The following is a 24,599-nucleotide window of genomic DNA, read 5'->3' on the forward strand; positions in this document are numbered from 1 at the left end:
GGAATGGATTGTGGGAGGCACCGCCCCCTCGTCGTCCCCTCCCCCACCCAGGGCCTCCGGTACCCGCCCCCCCCCCCCCCCCCCCCCCGCAACGCTCTCGCGACCCTCTCGAGAACTCCGCTCCAAGTCGGGTTCGGGCCTGGGCGGGGGGAGGGGAGAAGATGCGCCCCACTCCCGAGCATGTGCTCGGGACCCTGCGTGGACGCGGGCTGCGCGGGCTCCCCCACCGGTCCCCGCGCCATGCGTGCAGCACCCCAGGCCCTGGCGGAGCTTCCCCCGCCCCGGCTTAGACTGGAGAGACCTGCGCCAGCCCGCATGGATGTACGCGCATCTTCGTTGGGTCTGTAAGCCAGGGGCTCAGAACCACCGTCACACACCCAAAACCCGTTCTGCACACATAACGCACGCAGAAGCGCGCACAGCTGCACAGGCATGGAGACTGGCACACAAGCTGCTCGGCGTGTAAAGAATTCTCACTTGCCATCAGGTGCACCGGCAGCCATAGAAAGCTCTCCTCGGTTCAGAATTAACTTAAAAAAAACAACCCCCAAACCTTTTAAGCCCAATATCGTTGGCATCAGTAGAGATTTTCCACAAAGTGGTTATTTGCATGTCTTCCCAACTCCTGTGGTAAAAACTACAAGGAAAAGGGAATTTTAAGTATTTTAAATACTGAGAAAAAATAAGTGAGCATGTTTCCTGTGTGCCCTCTGAGGTTGGTCCAAAGTCCAGAAGGAGTCCCTGATGCCTGATTTTGACCTTCTATTTTGGGAGCTCAATATCCTGGAAAGTTGTTTGTTAAAAAATTTTAACGTTTATTTATTTTTAAGAGACAGCGTGAGTGGGGGAGGAGGAGGAGAGAGAGAGGGAGACACGGAATCTGAAGCAGGCTCCACGCTCTGAGCTGTCAGCACAAAGCCCAACACAGGGCTCGAACTCAGGAGCCATGAGATCATGACCCAAGTAGGGCTCTTAACCGACTGAGCCAGACAGGTGCCCCCCAATATCCTGGAAAGTTTTTATTGTTGTTGTTGACTGTTGTTGTTGTAGTTTTGGGCAAAGATGAAAAAGTATTTGTCAAATTATAAAGCACTGCTCTACCGTTTTTCTTGCTGAGAGAATAACATACCCCTCCAAAAAACCCTAATTGGTTGTTGATTTACTACGTATCAGTATTAAAAGTGTTCTCAGAATGAAATTTGCTGTATACTGTGAATTACAAAGCCAGGAAAATAAGTAGTGGTACTTTTTAGGCTATACCTACTGACAAATGATATAAAAATAAAGCATTTTAGAAACAGGTTTATTTTGACAACTTCAAATTTGTTTTAAAAATCAACCAAGAAAAATGAAAAGCTGAAAAAAATAAGCATTATCAAGGTCCCACTGTCTAGATATAATCACCTTGAAGACTTTGTTAAACATTTCCAAAAATCTCTCCCTGCACATGTTACATGACAAGATAGCTGTTTTTATTTTTATTTATTTGTTTATTTTAAGCATTATTCAGTCTTTAAAAATATTTTTTCAGGCATCCAAGAACACATTAAATGCCACTGATATCTAAGCAAGAAAGTATTCAAACTAAGTGTTCATGTCAGAAATTAATATTTGTTATATCTGAAAGCTCATTTCTTTAGACAAACCTCAAGAACTACTAAAGTTTTGGCAAAATGATCAAATGAGTTAATATAAATAAAAGAACCTTGTGAAGTGTGGGCTGAGAGGCAAGACATTACTGTTTGTTCACCTGCAGGGAATGCTGACTGGTTAGCCCCATAACAACACATCCATGTTTCAGGGCATTCATTCAGTAAATCTTGGTTGAATGTCTATCTTCCATGCAGAACTGAGCTAATTGCTTTAGAGAGGATCAAAAAGCAACCAGGGTCTTTGGCTGCCTTCCATGAATTTACTGTCTGGTTATGGAGGAAAAAAAGGTAAATATCTAAAGTCAAACTGCAATTTATTCAATTAATTTCAACAAATATGTCTTGAGCAAATTATGTACCAGTGCTGGGGATACAGCAATGAACAATACTGATGAGGTTCCTGCTTTCATGCACTTTACTTTCTAGTGGGAAGGCAAGCATATAAAGTCAGACAGTGGATAAGTGCTATGAAGAAAAAGAAAGCCAGCAAAAGGGATAGTGACAGTGTGCTATTTTTAGATAGGCTAATCAGGGAAGGCTGCTCTGAGGAAGTGATATTTGAGCAGGGACTTAAATGAGGCAGTGGGCCATGACCATCTAGGGAATGATCCATCAGGCAACAAGAATAACAAGTGCAAAGGCCCTGAGGCAGGTATGTACTTTGTGTGCAAGATGGCAAGGAAATGTAATTGAGTGTTGAATGTATGCCATGCTATAAAATTGTAATGAATGTTGAATGTGTACCATGGTATAGAATTATAAAGTATCTCTTGCGGAAGTTTCCTCAAAAATCATCCAGTTTAAAGTAAAACAGAAGGGAATATTATATACACAAAAATGTATTCATTTCCCCCAACAAATCTGCAGTGTTTTGTCTCAAAATAATCTACAACTGCATCCAAAGAGATAGACTACACTAATTTCAATAATAAATTTTGATTACTCAACCTTTTCATTTTGCTATTTAGAACAAAAGAACAGACACTTATTACAGTCTTTAAAACCATCTGCATTAAATTGATGAGCCAAAAAAACACAGCTATCACAAACCCAGACATTTTGCTCCATAATCTAATGTCCTATTCATTCTCAGTATTCTTATTCTTAGGGGGGAAAATGTTGAGTCGATGGTTTCAACTTGAAAGATTCACTGAAACATCAAGTTTCTGCAGAGTCAAAACTGAGTGGAAAAATGAGAAGAAAGCCAGTTATCAAGCAAATTTAAATATGACTTCATTGATTTATCAACTTGGATAAAACTGAAGGGAAATTTCACACACATACTACTGCACGGTATTATTAATAATTGTCATTATAATTAAATCTTAGGCAGTATGTGACTATATTACTTCAGAGTTAACAAGAACCATGAATAGTAAGTCATAAATTATTAGTATCTTCAGCGTTTGGGCTATGACGTATTTGCTCCAGGTGTTAATAATCGGGCTTAGGCCCCATTTACGAACTTTCCCCTTTTGCACACAATATACATCATTGTACCATGTTTTTTTCTCCTTCATGAATACAAACAGGATTTCAAGTAGGAGAATCTGTTTCGATGACATTTCAAAATAATAGGCAATGTGGAAGCCCGTGTCTTGTTCCAGACAATCAAAATTTCTTCTTTTTTTTTAAGTTGTTTTTTTTTTTTTTTTTGGAGGTGGGGGAGGAGGGGGAGGGGAGGAGGGGAGAGGTGCAGAGAGAGGGAGAGAGAGAATCCCAAGTAGGCTCCTTGCTGACAGCCCCGAGCCCAACGTGGAGCCCGATGTGGGGCTCAAACCCAGGAATGGTGAGATCATGACCCGAGCCAAAAACCAAGAGTCAGATGCTTGACCAACTGAGCCATCCAGGTGCCCCAGTCAGAATCTCTTCTATTCCTTAGAAACAAAATTGCTCAAGTTCTGTGCCATCCTATGATCTTTGGAGTGTGTGTATGTGTATGTGTGTGTGTATGTTTAAGAGCTTTATAGTATAATTTCTATACTATAAAATTCACCCATTTGAAGTGTACAATTTAATGAATCATTTTAGTGAATTTACAGATCTATGCAGCCATTGCCACAATCTGATCTTGGAATGTTTCCAACCCCAAAAAGATTGGTAGGGCTCATTTGTAGTCAATCCATTTTCCCAACCCCATGCCCAGGCAAATATTAATCTACTTTCTATTTCTATAGATTTGCCTTTTCTGGATAACCTCCATTTTGGTTGGTGTTTCTATAGAATTTGACCATGGCAGTGCTAAAGCACCCACAGAGAATTGCTTGCCTAGCCTAATGGCAACTAAAAACAAAACAAAAACTGCCAGAATTTCTGACCAATCTGTAAAAAATTCCAGACATTTTCCAGATTCAAGTTTATACAAGGCTGGTAAAGCAGCTCCTTCAACCATCTTTCCTATTGTACGGGAAATAGCATCCTTGGCCATGAGCTTGCAAAGCAGGCTGTCCCTGGACAGCCATTCTCCAGAGAGGAAGCCCAGAAACTCAGCCAAGATCCAGCACTCAAACAACCCTTTGCATTCTACCATTTCTTTTTAACATATCACTGCTGTGGGAAAGAGAGAATAAGGGGGATAAGGTGGTCTTGCCTAAGAAGGTAGTCACCCACAACTGCTTTTGTCAACTGTCATTGAGCAGCCGAAGCAGAGAAATTCCATTTCTAAAGACAAAGGCTCTTACGAACCATCAAAATCTCACTCCAGAATATTCTCTCGCTAGAACATACATAACTTGAAATGCAGTCCAGACCTTCTCCTCCAAAAAGTTATTTGGTATGATTATTAATTAATGTATCAACTTGACTGCCCATTGAGTGCCCAGATTAAACATTTTTTCCAGGTGTGTCTGCAAGGATGGCCCTGGAAGAAATTAGCATTTGAATGGGTGGATTTGGTGATGTAGATTCTCCTCCCCCATGTGGGTGGGCCTTATCCTATCAGTTGAGGGCCCAAATGAAGCAAAAGAGAGAGGAAAGAAGAATTTGTCCCTTTTTTCTTGCCTTGCTGATTGAACTAGGACATTTCATGTCATCTTCTCTAGCCCTCTGAGCAATATTTACACTGCTGGCACCCTTGGTTCTCACGCCTTCAGACTCAGACTCCGTAGCACTCCATACCACTGGTTTGACTGGGTCTCCAGCTTGCAGATAGCAGACTGTGGGACTTCTTAGCCTCCGTATCTGTATGAGCCAATTCCTCATAATAAATCTCCATATGAATCTCTACATATGGGTATAGACTGTACAAATCCAAATAGGTCATATATATGAAAATGAGAAGTGGGGGTTCTCCTGTAACAAATGCCTAAAAATGCAGAAGTGGCTTGGGAACTGGGTAATGGGGTAGAGAATGAAGTTTGGAAGTTCATGCTGGAGAAAGCCTACACGGCACAAACAGACCTTTATTTCTTTATTTGTAAGATTTTATTGTTAAGAAATCTCTACTCCCAACATGGGGCTCGAACTTACAACCCCAAGATCTAATGTCACACACTATACCGACTGAGCCAGCCAGATGCCCCATGAATATACCTTTAAAAGTAATTCTGGTGAGGGACGCCTGGGTAGCTCAGTCAGTTGAGCGTCCGACTTTGGCTCAGGGCATGATCTAATGGTTCATGGGTTCAAGCCCCATGTCGGGCTCTATGCTGACAGCTCAGAGCCTGGATCCTGCTTCAGATTCTGTGTCTCCCTCTCCCTCTCTCTGTTCCTCCTCCACTCGCACTCTGTCCCTGTTTCTCTCTGAAAAAATAAAAGATAAATAAAATAAAAATAAATAAAAGTAATTGTGGTGAGAGCTCAGAAAGAGAAGATGAGAACTGTAGAGAAAGCCTCAGTCGTCTTAAGGAATCCCTAAGTGGTCAGGAGCAGTATGTTGGTAGAAATATGGGCAGTAAAGGCCATTCTGATGAGGTCTCACATGGAAATAAGGAACGTCTTACCGGAAACTGGAGGAAAGGCATTCCTTGCTATAAAGTGGCAGAGACATGGCTGAACTGTGTTTGTGTTCTAGAGTTTTGTGGAAGGTAGAAATTGCAGGCAATGAAACTGGATATTTAACTGAAGCAATTTCTAAAAAAAGGGTTGAAGGTGTGGCTTGGCTCCACCTGGCTGCTTATAGTAAAATCCAAAAAGAAAGAAATGACTTGAAGATAGAATTGTTAAGCTAAAAGGAAGTAGAACTTCATGATTTGGAAAATTTTCTGCCTAGGCATATTGCAAAAAGTGAGAACATTAAGGATATGGCCAAGTAACCATTTGAGTTATTGGCTAATGAGTGTGGGTGTGAAGCACAGATTCATCAGCCACCCCAGGAAGAAAACTGCCAGCAATAGGAGAGGGGAAAGAATGAAGGAAGGAAGGCTGTCAGACCTCAGGGGTTTCACAGGATGAGCGCATAGAACTATTTAGCTGAGATCATGCTCTATTCTTTAAAACAAGGGAAGAATGACCCAAGAGGCGATTTGGAGACTATTGGGGCTGTCTTCTTGGTTTCAAAATTTGTATTACTTAAACACATAGATGCATACAACACATGACTTCACATTTTAATGATTTCCAAAATAAAATCACTTCTTCAGCACTCACTCGCGTAACTGGTGCTCTGCCCTCCCTGTCCAGGCACCACCTACTCTATTATTCATTTCCACCTGATTCCCCTCCAGGACGTTTTGTGGCAAGCATCTTCACCACAAGAATTGCTACAGACAGAATTGAGTATGTTTGGAACATGTACATCATGCTTTGCCTCAAAAGGCAGCAGAAAGGCAAATTTTATTTCTGGACATATGTAAGTCAAGCCACAGGGGCCTTTTCTAAGGTAAAATGCACGACACAGGGTGCCAAGCTTTTCCCTTATTGTATATCTAGCCCAAAAGACATTTCATTCGAGAAAAAATTGGATAATTTAAGTTACAGAGTTACCCTGAAGTCTTTGGACAGTCTAATAGGCTTTGAAAAATGCAGCCAAATAGTAAGGGGCAATTTCTGTATTTGTTTGGTGGAAGTGAAAAAAAGCCAACTGAAAATTTGCAGGCTGAGAACAAATGGACAGGACCCATTGCACGGCAAGGAAAAGTGAGTCAGAGAATAAAGCACAGACCTCTGGGAGGTCACACACCATATGCCACAAATGGAAGCTGCTGACGTTACCACCTATCAAAAACAAAACAAAACAAAACAAAACAAAACAAAACAAAACAAAAAACACTGCCACATCCGGTTAGTGGAACAGTTTCAAATTTGTTGCCCTGGTCTGCTTTGAAACTAGTCTATATAACACATTTACAATATAATGCAAGTCATGTATCCCAAGTCTGGAGAGAATATTTGAGACTCGGTTATTCATTCTCAGTCATTGTGAGGGACTGTGGCCACAGCAACACAAGATTATTGACCTCGTTCAAAGTTCGAACACTGGACCTGAAAACACACAACCAGAATGAATGTTCAATGATTAATCAACATCTGTGAATTGATGGCTAAAAAGCAGTGAGTTATAAGATAGCATTTCTATCTAGCTTTTTAAATCATAATTAGTTGTATGTGCGTGTGTGTGTGTGTGTGTGTGTGTGCGCGCGTGCAGGCATGTGTGTGTAAAAGATTACAATTTCTCACAGGTGACAAAAGCTGTATCAGCTTATTCAATCTGCTCAAGCCACACAACTTGCCAATGTGTGGCTGCAAGGTCATAACTTTGAATGCTGTAAAGATCAAAAGCTGCACTCAGCCTCTTGGCCAAAATAACATCCTTCCTCGGAAACACTCGGATACTTTAACTAATTGGTGTCTTTGCCATTCATTCATTCATTCATTCATTCATTCCACCATCATTTTTAAAAATTTTTTTTTAATGTTTATTTCTGAGGCAGAGAGAGACAGAGCATGGGTGGGGGAGGGGCAGAGAGAGACGGAGACACAGAATCAGAAGCAGGCTCCAGGCTCTGAGCTGGCAGCACAGAGTCCGACGCGGGGCTCGAACTCACAGACTGCGAGATCATGACCTGAGCCGAAGTCGGTCGCTCAACCGACTGAGCCGCCCAGGCGCCCCTATTCTACCATCATTTAACACTGGGGTATAAAGATGTGTCCTGGTGGCACATCTTTGGACTCCCAAGGGGTAAGAAGGAGGAAAGAATGATCAGGGAAATGGTCTAGCTCAATATATTTCAAAGCGCAAAAAGTGCACATCCCTCCCATCCCTATTTGTAATAGTGCTGCATTCACATGTAGCAACCACTTCTGTTCTAAAACTGTTCAAATCCATTTCACTGTCATCAGGAAGTTGAGAAAATTTGACTCCAATGGAGGATTATGCTTATCTATATAGTACTATATGACCTATAATACTATATGATTTTCCCAAATCACTAGGAATTCCATATCTTACTATCAAACATGAGAAACCCCTAAATAATGTTCTCTTACTTTTATTTCTTTTGTAGCCATTCCAACTCATAAAATATGCAAGAAGCAAGAAAAAAAGGAAAGTGCATAAGAAAGTTTCTTGAAATGTCCCTGTGGAGTTGGACCCGCCTTCATGTGATACCATATAATGTGCTTCCAGGGTTGGAGTAGGAAGATAAAAAGTTCACTCATTAGAAGTCACACACACATTTGGAAAAATCTCAACTTCAAGCACCCATTTGAATTACAATACACAAAAATCTGTGTTTCTCAGATTGTCAAAGATTAAACAGTATAATAATACCCAGTGCTGGTGAGGGTATGGGAGAAACTAGTCTTTTTCACTGTCCGTGGAAAAATAAAGTGGAGAAAAAGCTTTAGAGGACTATCTTGGTCCTATCTATCAAATTTAAAAATGTGAATATCCTTTGACCCAGTGTATTAACTTGGCTCCAGCTGCCGTAACAGAAAACCAGAGACCGAGTGGTTTCAACAACAGAAATGTATTTTCTCACAGTTTTGGAGGCTGGAAGACCATCAAGGTTGGTTTCTGGTGGGACCTCTCTTCCTGGCTTGAAAGTGGCATCTTCTCCCTGTGCCCTTACATGTGCACATGCAGAAAGAGAAAGAGCTCAGGCGTCTCTTCCCTTCTTGTAAGAACAGCAGTCATATTGGATTTGGGCTCTACCCTATGACTTCATTTAATTTTAATTACCTCCCTAAAGGCTCTGTCTCCAAATAGAGTCACATTAGGGGTTAGAGCTTCAACATATGAATGGGGAAGGAGGTCACAAACAGAGTCCCCAGCACCCAACAAATCTACTTTTAGAAATTTATCTTATGTGGGGCACCTGGATGGTTCCGTTGGTTAAGAGTCTGACTCTTGATTTCAGCTCAGGTTGTGAACTCACAGTTTTGTGAGTTCAAGCCCCGCATCAGGCTCAGTGCTGACAGTGTGGCGCCTGTTTGGGATTCTCTCTCTCCCTCTCTTTCTGCCCCATCCCTGGTTGTGCTCTTTTCTCTCTCTCAAAATAAATAAATATTTTTTTTAAAAAAAGAAATTTATCTTACATGTTTGCATGTGTGCACAAAGATCTCTGAATAAGTATCTTCCAAAGTTGCTTTGTGTGCAGTAGCCAACATAAGCATACATCAGGAGGGGGCTAGTTAAACAAATTAAGGTACATTCAGTCAATAAAATATTACTATGCACCTGTTAAAATAAATGAACCAGCACTAAACATGTTGACATAGAGAAATCACTAATACATCATTAAGTGGAAAAAGCAAGGTGCAGAGCAGTGTATAGAATATGATCCAATTTCTATTAAAACAACAAAAAAGCTTAAGCACCAATATTTTCTGGAAGGATTTGTAAGAAACCATTGAGAGTCATTACCTCAGAGGTAATGAGGGACTTGGAGCATGGCGGGGAGGGGCTGTCCCTTCTACCCTTCTGTATTCTGTGTACTCCACCCGCCTACACTGCTGTGTGGAGGTATGTGACTTTTGTTTAAAAATTGGGGTAAATTTCACATAGCAAAAACTTCACCATTTTAACCAATGAGAAGGATATGATGCAGTGGAACTTAGTTCATTCCCAATGTTGTGCAACCATCACCTCTATCAAGCTCCAAACATTTTCATCACTCCAGGGGGGCAGGTACTCCTCATCCTCCCCTCCCACAGCCCTTGGTAACCACTGATCTGCTTTCTGTCTCTATAGATTCACCTATTGGGATATTTCATATAAATATAATCATATAATATGTGGCATTTGTTCCTGACTTCGTTCACTTAGATTAATGTTTTCAAGGTTCATCCATGTTGTAGCATGCGTCAGTAATTTATTCATTTTAATCCTTTTTTTTATTTTTAGAGAGAGAGAGAGAATCTTAAGCAGGCTTCACACTCAGCAAAGAGCCCAACATGGGGCTCGATCCCACGAGTTGGAATGAGTTGGGCCAACATTCAAGAATTGGGCACTCAACCAACTGAGCCACCCAGACACCCCAGTACTTTATTCCTTTTTACGGCTAAATAATATTTCACTGTATGAATATACTGCATTTCGTTTTTTCAGTCATCCATTAATGGCCATTTGGGGTGTTTCGTTTTGGCTACTGTGAATAATGCTGTAATGAATATTCACATACAAGCTTTTATTTTAATACCTGTTTTCAGTTCCTTTGGGTATATACCTGGGAGTGGAATGGCTGAGTCATCTAGTAATTCTATGTGTAATTTACTTGAGGATGAATGTTGCTTTTTATTGTGTTTAAATATTTAATTTCAAGGGCACCTGGGTGGCTCAGTTGGTTACGCATCCACCTTGGGCTCAGGTCATGATCTTGCAATTCGTTAGTTCAAGCCCCGCATCAGGCTCCGCGCTGACAGTGAAGAGCCTGCTTCAGATCCTCTGTCCCCCTCTCTCTCTGCCCCTCCCCAAATTGCATGTGCACGTGCTCTCTTTCTCTCTCAAAATAAATAAATTTTTAAAAAATACTTTAAAAATATTTAATTTCACACCACAAATTAAACTGTATAGGACAAGATATTTAAAGATCTTTTAGTATAGTTTTGTATTAAATGGACATTGTCAATGGACATTATTTATCTAAATTAAAACAGTAACTTGGATTTAACAATATATTTTGCCCTAGGGCCTACTAGATATCTTGTATAAAATGGACATCGATGTTCTTGCTGTCGAAAAGTGTCTCTCAAAAGTATTCTTTTGATAACCCTAATATCCCTAGATAAAATACAATGCAATAAATAGTAATTATTCTAATTTTAGAGATATTGTTTGCTTATTCAGAAAATAACTATTGACCACACCCATTCAGGACTGTTATTTCAAAAAACATATAAAATAACAAATGTCAGCAAAGACATGAAGAAACTACAACTTCTGTGCACTGTTGGAGGGGACAGAAGATGGTGCAGCTGCTATGGAAAACAGTATGGAGGTTCCTCAAAACATTAACAGAACTATCCTATGATCCTGCAATTCCATTTCTAGATATATACCCAAAAGGATTGCAATCAGAGACTTCATTAATATGTACACTTTCATAGCCCCATTATTCACAGGGTAGAACCAACCCAAGTGTCCATCAACAGATGAATGTGTAAACAAAATATGGTGTGTATCTCTTGATAGATAGATGATTGATAGATAGATAGATAGATAGATAGATAGATAACATAGATATAGATAGCTAGAGATAGCTGTATAGGAAAATAAATACACACACACACACACACACACACACACGCTGGAATAATATTCAGCCTTAAAAAGGAAGGAAATTCTGATGCATGCTAAGACATAAATAAACCTGGAAGACATAATGGTTTTTGTTTGTTTTGTTTTGTTTTGAGACAGAGAGTATCTTAAGCGGACTCCACACTCAGCACAGAGCCCAACCCCACGACCCTGGGATCATGACCTGAGATGAAATCAAGAGTCAGACACTCAACCAACTGAGCCCCCCAGGTACCCCTTGAAGACACAATGCTAAATGAAATAAGCCAGTCGGAAAATAACAATTATATGGTTCCAGTTACATGAGGTACCCGGAGTAGTTAAATTCATAGAGAAAGGGAGTAGAATGGTAGTTGCCAAGGGCTGGGGGGGAGTTAATGTTTAATGGGGACAAAGTTTCAGTGGGGGAGAGTGAAAAAAGTTCTTGAAATGGATGGTGGTGACAGTTGCACAACAGTGTGAATCTCTTTGATGCCACTGAACCATACACTTTAAAAAGGTTAAAACGGTGAATTTATGTTATATATATTTTACCACAAAGAAAAGGAACATACACATACACACAAAAGTAAATAAAAATAAGTACTGAGCCCCTACTAAGGGCACTGAGGGTCTAGTGGTGAACAAAACATATAAAACACAGTCCCTGCCTTTATAGAGCTTACTATCGAGTAGGGGAGACAAATAATAAATAAAAAAATCAACACACACACACACACACACACACACACACACACACTTACAGCCACATACATGTGTATCTTTATAAAATCATATAGTGTATTTTTAAAATACAGGTGAGCATTTTTTTCTGTAATGTTCTTTTCTCCACAGTCTTAGACATCTCTCAGTGTTAGTCCACGTGACTACTTGCCTCCTTTTTTAACTCCACACAGAACTGCACATGGAGACAGGGCTGTAATGATATAGCCATACCCCTGTGAAAGCGACATGTAGGTAGCTGGCCATCTTTTGCTGGTATAAACACTGCTCTGAGGAAGATCTTCCTAGAAGCTCATGTCATTCTACCTCTTAAAAGCAGGTCGTTTAGGGGCGCCTGGGTGGCTCAGTCGGTTAAGCGTCCGACTTCAGCCCAGGTCTCGATCTCGCGGTCCGTGAGTTCAAGCCCCGCGTCGGGCTCTGTGCTGATGATGGCTCGGAGCCTGGAGCCTGCTTCCGATTCTGTGTGTCCCTCCTCTCTGCCCCTCCCCCGTTCATGCTGTGTCTCTCTCTGTCTCAAAAATAAATAAACGTTAAAAAAAAAAAATTTAAAAATGTATTGCTAAAAAAAAAAAGCAGGTCGTTTAGTAACAACTTTATTTGTATTTTTTTAATGGTTACCTTTTTCCTGTATTTATTTATTTATTTTTATTTATTTATTACCATGTATATAGATTTTATTAGGATTCCAGTTCAAACAAGCAAACTGGGAAAAAAAAAAGATTAAATACAGTCATTTTCAGACCATGAAAAGTGATAGGATTTGCACTACAAGCAACACTAAAGGGTGATCTTAAGACAGAAGGAAAGTGAGGTGCAGGGAGGAACAAGGAGAAATTAAAGTGTTAAATATGGGAAATAATCTGAATGAAATGACTAAGCAAAGTAACATTAACAAAGGTGACACATACAAAAACCAACTGCATTTCTAAATTCAAGTGGCAGTTTGCAAATAAATTTTATGAACAGAAACCATACATAGCAGGTTCAAAATATCAGATTCCTAGGAATTAGTTTAACAAAATCTGTGAAAAACTTCCTAACAGAGTATAATAGAATATAGTGGTAAAATTTTTGAAGTCCTAAAGAGACAGAGATATATCTTGATTCTAAAGTAGAAGGCTCATTATTGCAAAAGTGTTCAATTCTCTCCAGATTGCTTCTGCTTTCAAAACAATCCCCAATTTTTTTCTGTGGAATTTTGCAATATGATTTCAAAATAGAAATGCCAACATATAAGAATAGCAAAGACAATTTAAATAGACAAAACAAGGTGGGGAGACTTGCTGTACTAGATATCAAGATTTATTATAAAGTTACAGTAATTAAAACAATATTTTATTAGTATCAGATTAGACAGATCAAAAAAACATAGAACACTTCACGAATTTGCCTGTCAACCTTGTGCAGGGGCCATGCTAATCTTCTCTGTATCGTTCCAATTTTAGTATATGTGCTGCCAAAGACAGAACTTATCTTTATTTTTGAGAGAAAGAGAGACAGAGCGTGAGCAGGGGGAGGAACACACAGAGAGGAAGACAGAATCCGAAGCAGGCTCTAGGCTCTGAGCTGTCAACACAGAGCCCGACTCGGGCCCGAACTCATGAACTGTGAGATCATGACTTGAGCCAAAGTCAGACACTCAACCAACTGAGCCACCCAGGGGACCCTTTAATGTTTATTTTTGAGAGGGGGGGTAGAGAGAGTGGGAGATCCAGAATCTGAAACAGGCTCCAGGCTCTGAGCAGTCAGCACAGAGCCTGACTCAGGGCTCGAACTCATGAACCGCGATATTACGACCTAAGCCGAAGTTGGACACTTCACCGACTGAGTCACCCAGGGGTGACTTATTTTCAGTCTTTAAATGAATCCCCAGGGGTGCCTAGGTGGCTCAATCGGTTGAGCATCTGACTTCGACTCAGGTCATGATCTCACAGATCGTGAGTTTGAGCCCCGCGTCAGGCTCTGTGCTGACAGCTCAGAGCCTGGAGCCTGCTTCGGATTCTCTCTCTCTCTCTCTCTCTCTCTCTCTCTCTCTCTCTCAAAAATAAATAAACACTAAAAAAATTTTTTTTTAAATAAATGAATCCCCAGACCTATCCAAGTAATCATCAAGGTGATCCCCCTTGACAGATGCAGAAAAGGAGGCTCAGTTTAGATAAGCAAGTTCTTACAAATTTTTTTATACTTGTTGTCTCTCCTAAACGAAAACACTGTTCTTCAAACCAGGGTTTATTATTGCTCCGATTTTCCAGGGTCTCATTTCATCTCATTCCTGCTGTGTAAGAACTTAGCAATTGGCTTTTCAGCTGTACTTTCACCCGTAGTTCAGCAAGAATTTCCATCCACACACTCCTAGATTAGATCTCAAAAGGTAGCCTTGAAGTTCGCTGTTTGGAGCTGAGAACCCACCGGCAATTTTCAGTTTGAGGGTGAGAGATTTCCCTCTTGAACTTGCCTCCCCTGTAACTGGCAGTGACATGACAAATGTGGGACGTGTTGTCAGATTTTCCCACTAGAATTTTTTTTAATTTTTAATTTTTTAAGTTTATTTATTTTTTGAGAGAGAGTGTGTGTGCAAGCAGGGGAGGGGCAGAGAAAGAGAATCCCAAGCAGACCCTGCACTGTCACCACGGAGCCCGATGCAGGGCTCAAACCCATGAACTGTGAGATCATGACCTGAGCCAATATCATGAGTCCCACACTTAACTGACTGAGCCATGCAGGCACCCCTAGAATTTTTTTTTTTTTTTAATTTTTTTTTTTCAACGTTTATTTATTTTTGGGACAGAGAGAGACAGAGCATGAACGGGGGAGGGGCAGAGAGAGAGGGAGACACAGAATCGGAAACAGGCTCCAGGCTCTGAGCCATCAGCCCAGAGCCCGACACGGGGCTCGAACTCACAGACCGCGAGATCGTGACCTGGCTGAAGTCGGACGCTTAACCGACTGCGCCACCCAGGCGCCCCACCCCTAGAATTTTTAAATACATTGTCTTCCCAGTTCAAACAACTATGTTGTTCTGATCCTAAGTAGATGAAATATAATTTAATCTCAAATCAAATTAATTTCTATTAAATAGAGATATAAACTGACTTAAGTAATCTTTGATATCTGCAGAAGGAAATTAATTTGATAACTGGAAATGAGAATTATCTTCTATCCTAAGGCGAGAAATCTAAGATAATCGCCTTGCACATTGACTAACGCTATTCCATGAATGGCTAATGCACAAAGCTATTACACACCCCGAATGTAAATTTATGAATTTATAAATCTCACACATGCACAATTTTCTCCCCTAAAACACAACTTTAATGTATGCTTTGTGTTGCTTTGGGTTCTCCCAGAAGCAGACACTGAACCAATGTGTCAAGTGCAAGCAATTTATGTGGCAGGTGATCCCAGGAGACATCAGCGTGGGAGAAGGGAAATCAGATAGCGAAGCGAAGGCAGCAATAAAGGTTTGTTTTCAAACAGGGTCCCAGTGTGAGCGACTAAGACTTAATCCTGCGGGAGAACTCTGGGATCTCAGAGCCACCCCACAGAGGGGGCAAGAGTGCTGGGTATTTATTTACACACTTCTTCCTGCCAGTCAATGATGGAGGGATTTTCTCAGGGTGGCGGGTCAGGGGGTGGGTGAGTTTCATCCACTCCTTACACTTCTGAGCTGTCATGTTGGGGCCAAGGAGGACGTAGGGGCCAAAGAAAGACCTCAGGCAAGGAAGTGGCAGGGGACTGGCAGCTGGAAGTCAGGCCAATGTGCACCAAAGGGGTAAGGATGAGGGTAGATGTGTGCAAAGCAGCATTGCCACACCTTTCTTCCTGAAACTTCTAAGTAAACTTAATGGCCTCTTTTCTTCTTTTTCCCCCAGAATTTATTCCGCCGTCCATGTCATTACACAGATCACAGAGACTCACAGGTCTTTCATTCTCTACGGGGACTCTGCAAGCACCCCCCTCGCACAGACAGGGAGGAACAGGGACTTGCTCACCTCTTCATCTCTAGCAGGAAAGAGCGTGGTGAAAGCTACAGGACACGTGGCTTCCAGATGCCTGGTGCTTTCTAAAGCCGTCTTTAAAAATCTAGAACACAGGAATTTTTTCTCAGGTTGCTGGTTGTCATTTTTCTTTCCAAATGTTAAAAGAAGAAATTTGGGACAATTTGGGGAATTAAAAATACAAAGTTCTTGGGGTGCCTGGCTGGCTCAGTCAGATGAGCGTCCGACTTCGGCCTAGGTCATGATCTCACGGCTCGTGGGTTCAAGCCCCACGTCAGGCTCTGTGCTGACAGCTCGGAGCCTGGAGCCTGCTTCAGATTCTGGGTCTCCCTCTCTCTCTGCCCCTCCCCCGCTCACGCTCTGTCTCTCTGTCTTTCAAAACTAATACATAAATATTTTAAAAAATTTTTAAAAATACAAAGTTCTAAATGTATATATGCCAGGGGCGCCTGGGTGGCTCAGTCGGTTATGTGTCCAACTCTTGATCTCGGCTCAGGTCATGATCTCACGTCATGGGATGGAGCCCTGAGTCGGGCTCTGTTCTATCAGCGTACAGCCTCCTTCAGACTCTCTTTCTCTCTGCCCCTCCCCTGCTCACGCATGCTCTCGAAATAAATAAGTAAACACATAAAAAAATAAATGTATATGTCAAATGGTTTTAAGTACTAAAGAAGAAAAATACATCAGAGAAAGGGTGTGTATATATATATATATATATATATATATATATATATATATATATATATTATTTTTCTTTTTACCCTTTAGCAATTCAAACTCTAGGATCTTGTGCCCAGTCATACAAGTAATAGAATATTCACTGCAGCATTATCTGTAGTAGCAAAAGACTAGAAACAATCTAGATATCCATCTACTTAAGAACATTTGTATAGCATTTAACATGTTAGGCACTGTTCTGTGTCTTACAAATATTCACTCACTCAACCCTCAACAACAAACCTGTTCAATGGCGCTGTCATTATTCATTATTACCTTTTTCAGATGAGAGAACTGAGGTGCAGAAATTAAGTCATTTGTCCAAGTTTACACAGTGAGAAGGGGGTAGAGTCAGGATTGGAGCCCACACTGTCTGGCTCCAGAGTCTAATCGTTTAGATTAGAGATCAGGGCTGGCTTCCTCTCTAAGACAAGACTAAATTATGGTTCCAACCCTTCAATGGAATTCTATAGAGCTGCCAAAAAGAATGAGGGCAGTTCTGTACATGTTGATACAGAAAGATCTCTAAGATATTAACTAACAGCATCAAGGTATTGAACAGTGTGAAGAGTAAGCTACCATTCGCATTCCAAAACAAGAGAAGAACAAATATATGTCCTTTGTTATGCGAAGAGAATTTCTGGAAGGCTGAATGCAAAACCAGTAGGGGTACCTTTGGGGGAGGAAATGGAAGACACAAAAATTTTTCACGGACTTTTCTGGCATTAATTATTTATCAGATACATGTAAACCTGTTTTATGATATGTATGTTAAATATAACGTTAAAAAATTAAAGGAGGGGCACCTGGGTAGCTCAGTCAGTTAAGCATCCGACTCTTAGTTAGGTCATGATCTCACTGTTCCTGGGATCAAGCCCTGCACGGGGCTCCATGTTGTCAGCACAGAGCCTGCTTGGGATTCTCTCTTTCTCCCTCTCTCTCTCTGCCCCTCTCCCACTAGTGCTCTCTTTCTCTCTCAAAATAAATATATAAACTTTAAAAGCATAATAAAAAAATAAAACTTATTTAAAAAAATTTAAAGGAATTATAACTTCTTTCAATAGAGCAATGGGAAAAGGTCACGTTTTGAATTTTCCAGAACTTATTCTACCTTATAATTCAACGTGGAAGACCAAAAGTGAAAACTTCCATATCGTTCATATGGCTTTAAATTTTGGAGGAAGGGGATGGTTTATCAGGATATTTTATCGAACTGTGAGATGCATTAAATTCATGTGCAAATTTTAGTGAAAATAATTGCATAATATAGTTGATTTTGTTATTAGAGTGTGTAATGTTTTAAACACTGAGACAATTTTAAACATTTTCTGACTTTGTACACTGATGTTTGTAATAAAAAAGGAAAGGGGCGCCTGGGTGGCTCAGTCAGTTGAGTGTGTCTGACTTTGGCTCAGGTCATGATCTCATAGTTTGTGAATTCGAGCCCCGCATCCGGCTCTGTGCTGACAGCTCAGAGCCTGGAGCCTGCTTCAGATTCTGTGTCTTCTCCTCTTTCTCTGCCCCTTCCCTGCTCATGCTCTGTCTCTGTCTCTCAAAAATGAATACACCTTAAAAAAAATTTTTTTTTAAAGAAATAAAAAAGGAAAAAAGTCAGGCAATGATTTCAAACAGTTTTGTAAAATCATTTCAGCTCCGTGTCCTGTAACTGTTCTACTGTCTGTAATTTAAAATCTGGTGGCCCTAAAAACGATCCACTATTCCAATTAGTTCAATAGCATTCATTAAAAAAATTCTTAATTTCTTTTGATTTTACTTGAATAACTTTGTCTTTTATGTTAAATAAACTCCAGAAATTGGTCCCTATAAATGAGAGTAGCAAAGTGTTTTTCCTGATTTCATACTAAATGGAAGTAATTAAAGAAGCTCCTTTATTCAAAAGAATTTGTTCTTTTCATGGACAGGCATATATCGCTGAAAATGTTAAAATTTTAGGGCAGCTGTGTTCTCAAAATTAGGATCCCTATATAAGATTAGGGAGGATAAAAATACATTTAAGCAAATACTGGAAACCACTTGCTTATAATTTCTCACTCTGCATAGAAAAAGCATAACTCAATTTAATTCTGTTCATTAAATTAAGAAAATGCTCAATTAAGTGAGCCAAAATAGTTTCAATTAAAGATACAAATTTCTCTAATAGGGCAAAATTTGAGAATCTTCTACTATATATAGACATAACATTTTTTTGGTTAGATAGTAGAACTAAGGTGAACTTTTTTTTTTTTTCTTAACTAAGGGAACTTTTAACTAGAAAAAGCATATAACCCAAGACCTGGAAACTCTCAATGCTTCTTACCAACAGAAGTAGTAAATGGGTTATGAGGATGGGGGGAAAAAAACCAACATCCTTAAAAAGGAAATTAAAATTTTCTAGGCAAATTCTTTCTCAACTCAAACTACAGGTATGTTCTACCACACTTGGGCCTTAGTTTCCCATCTCAAGAAATAGACCATTATATGATTAGTTCCAGAAGCTAGAAACCAGGTGTCCCCTTGGGATTTTTTTTTTTAAGTGTATTTATTTTTGAGAGAGAAACACGTGCTCATGTGGCGAGGGTAGGGGAAGTAGAGGCAGAGAGAAGGGGAGGGGCAGAGAGAGAGGGAAAGAGAGAGAATCCCAAGCAGGCTCCACACTCTCAGCGCAGAGCCCAATGTGGGGCTTGAACCTATGAACAGCGAGGTCATGTCCTGAGGTGAAATCAAGAGTTGGACCCTTAACTGACTGAGCCACCCAGCCACAGGATTTTCTTTTGCTCTATCGTCCACATCCAATGCATCACCAATTCATTCATTCTTTCATTCACTGAGAGTAAATGAGCAATGGTGACTCCAACCCTCAGCTGCCGCCTGGTCTCTTTTTGCCCTTGACAAATCCCCCTGAAGACTCCCCCCCGCACCAGCTTCACTTCCCCATCTTCCTCAAATCTGACTTCAGACCTGGAATCACTTTGTAGAGACAGCTGTTGCTAATATCACCAGTGACATCCATGTCCTTCAACAGTGGGACCTTCTTCATCTCTCCTCTCAGTGGACCTTAATCCATATTCCACATGATTGGCTCTGTCCACATTCTGAAAGCAATCTTGTGGCTTCCCTGCCTTTTCACTCTTCTGGATTTTCTCCTACCTCTTAAGTTATTCCTTCTGTGTTTCTCTTCAGGTTCATCCTCCAACCAGGACATCTTCAAGTCTTGGTCTCAGTCCTCCTTTTCTCTTTTTACCTCTTTCTAGACTAGCAGTTCTCAAAGTGTGTTCCACAGATCCTTTTGAGGGTCCCACAAGGTCATAACTATTTTTGCAAAAATATAAAAATGTAACTGCCCTTTAAAAAAAATTTTTTTAATGTTTATTCTGAGAGACAGAGAGAGTGTGAGTGGGGGAGGGGCAGAGAAAGAGGGAGACACAGAACCCAAAGCAGGCTCCAGGCTCTGAGCCATTAGCACAGAGCCCGACACAGGGCTCAAGCCCATGAACCATGAGATCATGACCTGAGCTAAAGTCAGACACTCAACCAACCGAACCACCCAGGCACCCCAATTTTTAAAGATTTTTAAGTAATCTCTATACTCAATGTGGGGCTCAAACTTACAACCCTGAGGTCTAGAGTCGCATGCTCCACTGACTGAACCAGCCAAGGGCCCCATGACTTGCCTTTTTTGCTGTGTTGACATATTGATCTGTAGACACAAAAGCAAGGGCTCATAAAACTGCTTATGACTACTATGAATCAAGGCATTGGCACCAACTCTACTAATAGTAATTGTATTCTTCCCTATCATGCACTTACAGAAAAAAGAGGCAGCTGTACTTAAGAATGTGCTTGATGCTGTATGTTAAGCATACTGAAATTTTATTTATTTTTAATGTTTATTTATTTATTTTGAGAGAAAGTGAGAGTGTGCATGCCAGAGCAGGGGAGGGGCAGAGAGAGAGGGAGAGAGAATCCCAAGCAGGCTCCACAATGTCAGCACACAGCCCAATGAACAGCTTGATCCCAATGAACCATAAGATTGACTCAAGCCAAAATCGTGAGTTGGACGCTCAGCTGACTGAGCCACCCAGGCACTCCAGTAGACTGTAATTTTTAAAAATGTGCTTAATGAATTAGTAAAAAGTATTAATTTTATTAAGCCTTGACTCTTGAATACATCTCTTTCCATATAGATTTCAGTTTTTCTAGCACTTTTACTAAAAGGACCATTATTTCTCTATTGAATTAATCTGGCACCTTAGTGGAAAAGCATTTGGCCATATAATTATTGGTCTGTTTCTGGACTTTCAATTTTATTCCAATGATCTTTATGTCTTTCCTTATGACAATATTGTACTGTCTCAATCACTATAGCTTTACAATAAGTTTTAAAATCAGGTAGTAGAAGTTCTCCAAATTTGTTCACCTTTTAAAATGTTGTTTTGGATATTCTAAGTCCTTTGCATTTCCACATAAATTTTATTTTTTTAATTTAAGTTTTTTTAATGTTTATTTTTGAGAGAGAGAGAGAGAGAGAGAGACAGAGAGAGAGGTAGGGAGGGAGGGAGGGAGAGAGAGATATCAAGTGGGGGAGGGGCAGAGAGAGAGGGGGAGACACAGAATCCGAAGCAGGCTCCAGGCTCTGAGCTGTCAACACAGAGCCCAAAGCAGGACTCGAACTCATGAGCCATGAGATCATGACCTAAACTGAAGTCAGATGCTCAACTGACCGAGCCACCCAGGTGCCCCTCCACATAAATTTTAGAGTCAGGTTGTCAATTTCTACAGAAAAGCTTGCTGAGACATTGATTGGGATTGCCTTGAAGCTATACAGCAGTTTGGGGAGAGATGTCATCTTCCAATCCATGCACTTTTTCCATTCATGTAGGTTTTCTGTAACATCTCTCAACCATGTTTTGTAGTTTTCAATGTACATCTATTATGTATCTTCTATAAATGTATTCCTTCATACATTTTTGGATGCTAACACAAATACGATTATTACCTGAATTTCCTTTTTGGATTCTTCATTGCTAGTATATAGAAATACAACGGACTTTTTAATGTTGATCCTGTATCCTGTGATCTTACTAAGTTTACTAATTCTAGTAGCTTTTTTGTATGTTCTTAAGAATTTTCTAAATACATGACAACTGCAAATAAAGTCAGTCTTGCTTCTTCCTAATACATATTCCTTTTACTTATCTTTTTTTTTTTCCTTTATTACACTGGTTAGGATTTCCAATATAATATTGGATATAAGTGGTCAGAATGAAAATCCTTGCCACATTTCTGATCTTAGGCAAAAATAATTCAATCTTTCACCATTGAGTATGACATCAGCTGTAGGGTTTTTGTAGATGTTATTTAAATGGTTAAGGAAGTCTTCTACTGCTAGTTTGCTAAGAGTGTTAGATTTTTTTTTTCAAATGCTTTTTTTTTTCATCTATTAAGAGGGTCATATGGTTTCCACTTCCATTCTGTACAAATAACAGAAAATGTGAATCAACTGGTTTAAACCATAATGACTTTTTTATCTTATAAAAAATCCAGTGAAGGGGGTGATTAACTCCCTTCTGTGGCTGAAAGATGGCCCCAGTAAGTGCTGCTTTTGTGTTCAATCGTTTGCAACATGTTGTTCTGATTGAAGTATAGGAGGAAAATCTCGACTCACAGAGATATGATTAATATAAGCCAACCACAGTAATTCCATCCCCTTATCAGTGGTAGAAGCAGAAAGAGGTATTTGACCCAATTCTGCCTGCTGACATGTGAGGATACAACAGACTGGCTACATGCTGACCAATTCTGGCTCCTCTTTTGGGGCACAGACTAAGACTCCATTTCTCAGCCTCCTATGCTGTTAGGTTAGGGTGGGGAACTGGTTTTGGCCAATGCAATGTGGGCAAAAATAATAGTTGCCACTTTGGGGCTTAGCCCTAAAATGCAAGTGGGATCCTTAGGTCACTCTCTCCTTAGTCACCCATAAGGCTAAAAGAAAATGACTCCAATATCATGGAAGCATGTAAAAGAAGGATCCTAGATTCCCAAGAGAGCCACCCAGCTTGCACAGAACTGGAATGTGAGTGGGAAATAAATTTTTATTGTGTTGAGCCACATGGTCATTGGGATTGTTTGTTACAGCATATAACATCAAGTACTATGGCTGATACAGAGGGGAGGTTTGCTGCGGGGGGTTCTGGGACAAGTATTCAGCCCTTAAAGAGACAAAACAAGGAGAAAGTCCCTTTCCTGGCTCTGGACACTGATGTCTCCAGCCGTCTTCCAACCGCAAAAGGGAGCTACCCTGTATGCTGAAGAAGGAAGAAAAAAATGGGGAAAGAGACTGGAGATCTGATGATGCCAATGAGCTTCTGAATCAACCAGCCCTCACTGGATTTTAAGTGAGAGAGTAAGCTCATTACAATTTAAGACAGTAGATCCATGTTTTCCGTTGTTTACACTCAAAAACATCTTATCTGATACAATAACAGAATAAACTCATCAGTTTTCCTCCAGCCTACTCCTCTTCTGGTGTTTCCTATTTTGGTGAAGGGTAACACCATCCAACAAGTTACATAAGCCAGAAACTTGAGTCAACCTTGATGCCTTCCTCCATCTTGCTGTTTTCCCCCTTGTGTCTAATCCATTACCACCTGCTGTTGTAACTTTCTACTTCATCAACACCACCCTGATCAGAACCAACACCACCTATTTCCCAGACCACCCCAGTAACCTCCTGGCTGGTCTACCTGTTTCTCTCTGGCTCACCTCTAATCTTTTCTTCACTTCGTAGCCAAAGCAGAGGTTTCCAAGATTGTAGTGTGATCATATCATCCCTCTTCTCTATCCGTTTCTGCTGAAAAGTATTTGAAGGACTTTATTTTCCCATTTGCTTGTAAGATAAAGATGCGACATCTTAAAAAACCCTGGCAGTCTGGTCCCCACCTGCCTCACTGGTCATACCCAGCAACGAACACCCACCACAGGGGAGCTTCTACTGGCCCCTCATCCTTGTCTCACTCTCTCTAGCCCCAGGATCTTTGTACATGCTGTTCTCTCTTCCTGGAAACTATTCTCCCTGCTTTTTCTCTTAGTTAACTGCTTCTATCGTTTCTCAGGAAAGTCTTCCCTGGTCTCCCATGTAGCTTCGTAGCATCAGGTACCCTCCCCCTTGGTAGCATTTGTCATATCTGTAATTTTACATAGATTGTATGTCTCCTACTAGCCCTTAACCTCTGCGAGACAAGGGCTATATTTGTTTACCTTGGTGTCCTTGGTATCTAGCAGAGTGCCCAGCACACAGTTAGGAGCTTCAATAAATCTGAACAAGAATGAAATGCTCTTAGAGCACCTGGGTGGCTCAGTTGGCTCAGTCGGTTGAGCATCCGACCTTGGCTCAGGTCCTGATCTCGTGGTTCATGAGTTCAAGCCCCACATCGGGCTCACTGCTGTCAGCCTGTCAGCACAGAGCCTGCTTCAGTTCCTCGTCCCCCTCTCTGCCCCTCCCCTGCCTGCACTCTTCCAAAAAATAAATTTAAAAAGAAATTAAAAAAAGAATGAAGTGCTTTATGAAGAAAGGGTAAACACTCTTAGTGTCTAGAATAGTGACCCCTGATCTTGTCTAAAGGGTTAGAGAAAGTTTCCCTATGGAATTGCTAATCGAACTGAGTTTTTGTTTGTTTTTAAGATTTTATTTGTAAGTAATCTCTACACCCCACGTGGGGCTCCAACTCACAAGCCTGAGATCAAGAGTCGAGTGTTCTACTGACTGGGCCAGCCAGGCACCCCTGGGAGTTCTGAAGGACGATTAGATAACTAGATGAAAGGGGAGAGGGGGAG

At 40.7% G+C, this 24,599-nt stretch overlaps 1 protein-coding gene and 1 non-coding gene across 7 annotated transcripts in view; both read right to left on the bottom strand.

Moving 5' to 3' along the window:
• Positions 1–1,286: 1,286 nt before the first annotated feature.
• Positions 1,287–24,599, bottom strand: part of HEATR3 (HEAT repeat containing 3) — a 70,344-nt gene continuing 47,031 nt past the window's right edge. For 2 of the 6 annotated variants that reach the window (XM_086689483.1, XM_086689486.1), the window contains 2 exons: positions 16,044–16,134; positions 1,287–2,832 (listed from right to left, as the gene is read on the bottom strand). In XM_086689483.1, coding sequence (XP_086545609.1) covers positions 2,827–2,832; positions 16,044–16,134 — 97 coding nt within the window. In that variant the 3' untranslated portion in view covers positions 1,287–2,826. Of the gene's footprint in view, positions 2,833–15,442; positions 16,135–24,599 lie in introns of those variants that run through there. The other 4 variants (XM_086689484.1, XM_086689487.1, XM_086689485.1 and 1 more) reach the window with 3 other exon arrangements.
• LOC112857599 (U6 spliceosomal RNA) lies at positions 13,414–13,520 on the bottom strand. The gene has a single exon (XR_003223329.1). It is a non-coding gene; the product is annotated as a U6 spliceosomal RNA (small nuclear RNA).

The sequence above is a fragment of the Puma concolor genome, chromosome E2 (genome assembly GCF_028749965.1).
Source record: "Puma concolor isolate L17-30 chromosome E2, mPumCon1.1.hap2, whole genome shotgun sequence".
NCBI lineage: Eukaryota > Metazoa > Chordata > Mammalia > Carnivora > Felidae > Puma > Puma concolor.